The sequence below is a fragment of the Alligator sinensis genome, unplaced genomic scaffold, assembly GCF_000455745.1.
Source record: "Alligator sinensis unplaced genomic scaffold, ASM45574v1 scaffold738_1, whole genome shotgun sequence".
Classification (NCBI taxonomy): domain Eukaryota; kingdom Metazoa; phylum Chordata; order Crocodylia; family Alligatoridae; genus Alligator; species Alligator sinensis.
Window position 1 is genome coordinate 163,587 of NW_005842382.1, and position 7,261 is coordinate 170,847.

Below are 7,261 nucleotides of genomic sequence, written 5' to 3' on the forward strand. Positions count from 1 at the left end.
TCAGATTATTGGCGAAGCAATACATCTTTTATAAACCATTCAAAACAAAACTCTTAAGTGAGTTTGCTTTTTCCCCAGATTTTTTTTTGCTGAATGCTCTTTGCTTTTGTATGTCTGTCTCAACTTTCTGTATCTTCTTTTCTGCATTCAGTATCATATTTACTTGATTAAAAGGTGAGGAGTTTTTCCCCATTTAACATGGGGAACAAAGCCCTCATATTACAATAAAGTATGAGGCGGCATGGGGCAGGGGCAGGCAGCTGCTGCCTGCATCCCTCACCACCCCTACCCTGCTGCCTTGGGACCCTGTTGCCCCATCTCCCCCCTCCCTCCTCTGTGCTGCTTCCCCTTCCTCCTGCTATATCCCCCTTACCTTTGCCCTGGTGCTGTCAGGCTTTATCTTTGCTGCAACCTGAGGCATGGAACACAAAGGTAACGGGGGATTGGAGAGGAGACTGGGAGGAAGCAGGGGCAGTGAGGGACCCAAGGCTGTGGGGGGCAATAGTGTTGCGGGGTGGGGGAGGGCAAAGGCTGCAGGGGCAGGCACAAGATGAATATGGGGGGCAGGTGACAGGGAGCAAGCTGCATGCCACCCCCACCTCCTGCCTCCTTACTGCTGCCACCTGCCCTAATCTGTACACCACCACCTGCCCTATTACTTCCCTTCTCATCACTTGTCCCATCCCCCCCACCAGCTGCAGTGGTGTCAGAGCTAGGGGACTGCCAATTAAGGTTTTCTGATTCTACCTCTTATAGGATCTAATTTTCAGATGCCCATAGCTTTGCCAAACTGTTAAATCTGAAATGTTTCATGTTGGGCATAATCTCTAGGCTGAAATTTTCTTGAAAACTTTAACTCAAGCAGATCCAAGAATGAGGTTAGGAAAAATAAGTTGTTTTGCTGCCATTAAAAAAGAAACAAGCTTTTTTATTTGAAAAGCAATTAGGGGAGTGGTTCTCACCCTCATTAGACTCAAGGCACTCCAGCTCTTAGATTGCACTCCATTTTTCACTATGGAAAAATAATAGAGCAATTTTTCTGTTGCAAAGATCTCAAAGACCATAATAGGTCAAAATAGTTTTCAACAACTATGGATTCCTGTTCAAAATCCCTGGGTTTACCTTGTGAATCATGTTTGCCTAACAGTGCTACCATTGCTTGGCACCCTTGAAGGATCTCAAGGCACCCCATCTATTTGTTAAGTTATAAGACTTATAAATTATTGGACTTACCTGGGGAGGAGGGGCAGCAGTTTGACCATAGTCAGACTTCTTAGATTTTTAACAGCTAAATTCTCCATAGGCTAGAGCCCATCAACACTGGGCATGTTACAGGCTGGGGCTACCTAGGACTTCTTCAATTGTATGCATTACGGAATACGAAGCTGCTTGTTTCAAATGCAGAGGAGATGAGAGGAAGAGTGGGATGAGGGAGGACTGGATTGAGGGACTTGGACCGATATGTAAGTGTGTATGTGCTGCTATTACAGTGAAGTCACATCTTATGTGGGGGTTAGGTTCTAAAGTCAGCGTGTAAGGCGAAAATCACGTATAGTCAAAATTACCGTGCCAGCAGTGACTCCCTCTGCCTCCAAAACCTCCCGCCGCCACCGCAGAGCCGTGCTTAGAGCTGTGTGGCCGGCGGCAGCGGCGCCGCGCACAGTGGTGATGAGGATGGCTGCGTCTCGCCCGGCCACCACCTCGCTGCTGCCCAGCGGCCGGCACACAGCTCTGGGCACAGCTCCATGGCGACAGCGGCAGGTTTTAGAGGCAGTGGCCGTCACCACCATAATGGGCCTCCAGGTAAGCAGCAGTGCCGCGTGCAAACTCAAGCCCCCACCTCCCCTCCTACCCTGCGTATAGTTGAATTCGCGTAAGTTAAATGTGCGTATGATGCAACTCCGCTGTATATAAATCCTATCTTTATAGAGATTTATAAATCTCTTCAACAAATGTTATGCATAAAAGCAGAAGAATGTTTGTTCTTGACACCTACTGTTAAGACTAGGCAGCTAATAGTAAGGATTGCAGGCTTAATGAACATGGGCTGTGGCTCCATGCACTTTCTCTGGTAGTCCATTGGGCTGCTGACAGTGAAGGCAGGTACAACTCTATTTGTATTTCTATCCAGTACCCTGGGCAGGTATGTTTTATAACATATTTGCCTTTATGCAAATAGATCTCGCCATAAGAAACTAAATAATATTATAACACCTTGCAGTATGAACAATGCTTTATTTTCACTGGGTATTTCTATTGTATTTTACTGTCCTTGAAATTGACATTAAGAAATTAGTCACATGAATCATCATTTATATATCCAGTAAGTCATGAACTTCTTATCAGAAGCAGCCCTTTAAAATAAAATGATATAGTCATGGGGTAACAAACACATTTGTTGGAGACTAGGGATCTCAGAATCATTGCAGAAAATATTTAATGTTTGTTAGTAAAATGTATCCTTTTTACTGAACAGTGGTGTTTTTATAAACTATAAATGCTTCATTTAAGTAAGCTGATGTTGGTTCTTCCAGAATGGAGTGAGCCATCCTTCCTCCTAATACTTTTGTTGCCCTTTACATTGTGCAGCCAAATTGTGATAACCCCCATTTCAGGACAGTGGGGCAGTTGTTAGTTAATACGTTCCACCACCCTTTGCACTGATAAGCTATGACAGGAGTAATAACTTCTATTGTGAGTCTGTTTTAGTTGCCTGAAGTCTGTACACTTTTACCTGGCCTCATGGATCACCTACCCTGAGCAATAACAATTGTAAAAATGCCCACTGGTACAGCTTGGTGCTTCTCGCACCCTTTGCCGTCTCTCCCTTATCCCAGAGCAGCTCTTGTTCTTAGTCTCTTATTTTAACCCTGAAATGAAAACAGTGAACAGAATTCCTGTGTCTTGTCTTTATTCTAAACACTACCCATTTTTTTAATAGAATCTGGTACAATTGTATAACTGTATATGCCTTGCAAGCTATCTGTATAGATGCATATATTTAATCATTTAAACATGCTAGGGATAGACATTATACATAAACCAGTTTAAGTGATCAGAAACTGGTTTAAACCTGTAACAGAACAGATGTTCAGTGCACGCAAACCAGTTTGAAAATGGCTGAAACCGGTTTGAGATACTACATTCAACCAAGTTTATCAGACTTAATTGATTTGGATCAGACTGGTTTATGCAATGTCTGTCCCAGACCCCTTCGTGGTGTAAGTTAAACCAGAGTCCCCTAGCATCCTAGATGCTTTGCTGGGCAGGGCTCTGCTCTCTGCTCCAGCCCAGGAGGGCTGGCCCATCCCCTCTGTTCCCTGGCTGCAGCTCTGGCAGAGATGGCAGGTACAGTAGTGTCTGTCTAGCTTCCTCCTGCTCCCCCCCCACCACCACTCCCTGCTCAAGCAGGGATTCTTCCCTTCCTTCTGCCTTACACAGCATTAGCTAGTATACCATGTGCTGCCTATGGTCTGTGCTGTGGGAGACGGGACAAAGGCAGACAGGACAGTGTCGGCTTAGGGCTCTTTGGAGCTAATCAGCAGGTAGCTGGTAATGTCCCTCCATTCCTACCTTGGAAAAAGTTGTTTAAGAAGCACTTGAACTAATGAGAGAGGCTTTGTTTTGCTGATGGGGTGATAAATGCTAATAACTCCCTGCTGTGTAACTAAATGTTGTGTAAATCCCTGCTGGCTCTCTCAGAGCAGCAAGGCAGGGGGGAGACCCCTCCCTAATCAGAGTGTCCTGCTGGTAGGGTCTGGCCACACCTCCCTCAGCTCAGCCCTGTGGAAGGGAAGGGAGGGCGGCTCTAGTGCCCCCTGGCTTCTAACCCGAGCCAATGCAAGCCTGTGCTTGCATTTCTGGAATGAAAAGGGAATGTCTATTCACCTCCAGATTGGTTCAAGCTTTGCAGGTTAGACTAAGATTGAATCAAGTCAGGCTTTTTGAATATCTGTCCCTAGCCTCAGTCTGTATAGGCTTCTTTGAATAACCTTTTGAAATATGTATAATACATATTTATATTTTGTAGTCCTGTTGCAAAGCCTATGAGTATATGGGATACATAATGGAAAAAGAACAAGCATATAAAGATGCAGCAGTAAATTATGAGCTGGCGTGGAAGTATGGAAACCAAACAAATCCAACAGTAGGTATGTTTGTATCCATTTTGTGGCAATAAATATAAATAAAACAGTGATGTAATGTTGGTAAGACGGTATTTCATTTTCCTAATAAGTAACATATGTTCACTAGATGTCTTCATGTGAAAACTTGGCTATTTAAAGATCTACATTTTAATACCTTTGAGGGCACTCCTGGCAGGAGAAAATAATTTGTTTTGATGAAACTCAGCAATTTACGGTTACTATTCTAGCAGGCTTCCCACAAGGCTTGCTTTGGAGCTTTTTTTATTGTTCACTGTCTGTATATATAAATATACAGTTTCTAAATATAGTATCCATTTTGAAGAAACATCATTCTCTGATATACTGAGTAATGGCTCAGTTCTACCACTGTCTTATTACAGTTGCATTTTGATGATTGGAATTTTTTTTTAAATACTTACATTTTCAAAATTAAGCACTCCTTTTTTTTTATTTCCAGCTCATTTGGTACCCAGTTGAGAGCTGTTCAGGATATATTTAGTTGCTAAAAGCCCACCTGAGATGGTTAATGAATTTTTTACTATTTGAGTATGACCTTTTGTGCTCCTACTTTTTAATTTATACAGAAATATTTCTAAACAACTTACAGAATAGTTTTTGTCTCCTCCCACCCCCTCCAATTAAAAGTCTGCTTCTAGATCACTAGGATGGTGGTTTTCCAGCTTGTCTTAATTTTGGACTTTGATGAGGGTACCGCATAAAATAAATGCTGTCTACAGTGCAACATTTTACAAGTCTCTTTAGTAACATTATGCTTTTTTAAAGAAGGGTTGTGATGGCTTTTGTGTATAATCTAGAACACAAGTGTTTTCAACAAAATAATCAACATCTTGGCTGTATATAATACAGACAAATTTAGGTTAGAGAAATTGAGACCCAAGTGGCAGAGTACAAATACACTGGTTTGATGAACTAGAAACCTGCCTCTATGAAAACAGGTATTAATTTTTACATATTAGTAATGAGCAAGAATGATTTTGTAGTGAGACCCCCTTGCTGAGGTTTCTGAGCGTATCTTTGTACTGGGAGAAGACAGGGAAATTTCTGGTAGTCCCAGGCTGTGGCCTGTCTGGAAAATAGTCTTAAGGTGTTCATCAAAGTTAGTAAACAGTTATTTCAGCTCTTTTTCTTAAGAATTTCCCAAAGGCAAAACTTAACTTGAACATGTTTTATTTAATTAATTTTAAACATAATACTTCTCACTGGCATTTCTGCTATTCACAGGATACAAGCTGGCATTTAATTACTTGAAAGGGAAGAGATATGTTGACGCTATTGATGTCTGTCATAAGGTAGACCTTTTTTATTATTATTACCATGACTTCTTTCAGTCCCCTACTACACAGTGCATGTATTATGCAGTTAACTGGTTAATCATGCAATACATTTAGACTAGTCACCTGTGCAAAGTAATTATTGCTATAAAAAGAGCCAAGCTAGCTATAAAGTTGGTGCTTGAAAATGTGTAACAACTCTATAGCTGGTTTCTATCTAGCTTTAATTAGAATATGTAGCAGGACCCTCAGAGGTTGAGTTAGCTGTATGTGTGCACGCCTGCTTTGTGCATATTGTTATTTCTTTTTCTTTGGATTTTATGAATTGCATAAATTCTTCCATTTGGTAAATGTTTAGGCTTTTAGTTCAGCTCCTTTGACCTTGAACTCTTCAGATTGGGAAAATGAGTAAGAGAGTGTCTGTTTTGCATGGGATAACAGAGGTACATTGTGGTTTGAGGTTGGAAAGCCTCATAAAAATGCATCTTAACAAGTTACTAAAGCATTGCATAAAATTTTCTTGAATAGCGCCTCTGGGAAAAAGTAGTTTTATAAAGCCAGTTATCTTTCTGCATTTGGTGTAAATTAATATCAGTTTCCCCAATTCTGTTTTATGACTTTTTCATTGATTGTTAATGATTCAAATACTTTGAATCCGAGATGTGAAATTAATAAGTTCTGGAGGTTATAAAATTGTATCCAAATGATATTAATCTAGTCCCCTATTATAATTAGCACATATGTTTATCATAGTAGTTTCCAAGGAGTTCTGGGGGCTCCACTGTTCTACGAATTAAACAGAGAATAGCAGAATATCCTAGCTCTGAAGAGCCTGCAGGTCTGACCTAGATGATAGCAGGTGATGGGAAAGGGATAGCACACAAGCAAAGTGAACAATGTGATGGGAGCAAATGTCATTTTAATTCAATGACTGTTTTGGCACAAAGGAGAGGGAAGGGAAAGAGGTATGTTAGAAGAAAAAAGCAAAGAGGACTTCTGAAGGGAAGGGAGAAAAGGTTAAAGAAACAGATGTGGAGTGAAGTTGAGATGGAGACTGAAGAAGGGAGGGAGGAAAGGGTGTCCCACAGGCACAAACAATCTTTTCAGCCCAGGGCAGAGAATGTCCAGTCATGGTCCCTGCCTTGGCTGCCTCTCAGCTGCTTCTACTGGCTTGGAGTCTCTAGCTGATACTTCCCATTGTGCTTCCCCAAAGCTATGTGGCTAAGGAAAGGGAGTAGTTCCTCTTTGAATACACCTAGTCTCAATCTCATTACATAACTATCAGCTGAGATAAAATATAATACTGTATTTCTTCAAATCCAAGGTAACTTTGAAGTTAATATAGACCCCGCCCCCCCATATAATTAGATTCTGTACATGGAAAATTATAACTTTTTTTGGGGGGTGCCTTAAATTTCCCCCCATGCCCACCCCTGACTATGAGGCAGGCAGACCAATGTCCTTCACTGCCCCTTGTCCCCTGCTGCCTTTTTTTGGTGCCTGCCCCCCCTCCCCCATCTCCCTTGCTACAGGCCCTGACCTTCCCAGAACCTACCCCAACCCCTTGCTTGTGCCTCACCCATGCTGCCAGTCCCCCTCCACCCTGCCTGTTCCCCACACTTACCTTCTGTGGCAGCTCTGGCCCCAGCTTCAGCTTGGGGACAGTCAGTGATTCCAGCCTGGTATGGGCAGGCAGAAGCAGCAGTGGCAGCTCTGGGCCTAGCCAGGTTGGGGCTGGAGCCGGAGCCAAAGCCGAAGGTAAGTGGCAATGGGGACGAAGTAACCAGAGGGGCTGGGGGGGGGGGGGGGGGGAGGGCAAGC

The 7,261-nt window shown here is 42.6% G+C and overlaps 1 protein-coding gene across 2 annotated transcripts in view; it reads left to right on the forward strand.

The window, feature by feature from the left end:
* TTC21B (tetratricopeptide repeat domain 21B) overlaps positions 1–7,261 on the forward strand; it is a 70,520-nt gene that overhangs the window by 62,347 nt on the left and 912 nt on the right. For both annotated transcript variants that reach the window (XM_025210957.1, XM_025210958.1), the window contains 2 exons: positions 4,031–4,151; positions 5,391–5,458. In XM_025210957.1, the coding sequence (XP_025066742.1) occupies positions 4,031–4,151; positions 5,391–5,458 (189 nt within the window). The remainder of the gene's footprint in view (positions 1–4,030; positions 4,152–5,390; positions 5,459–7,261) is intronic.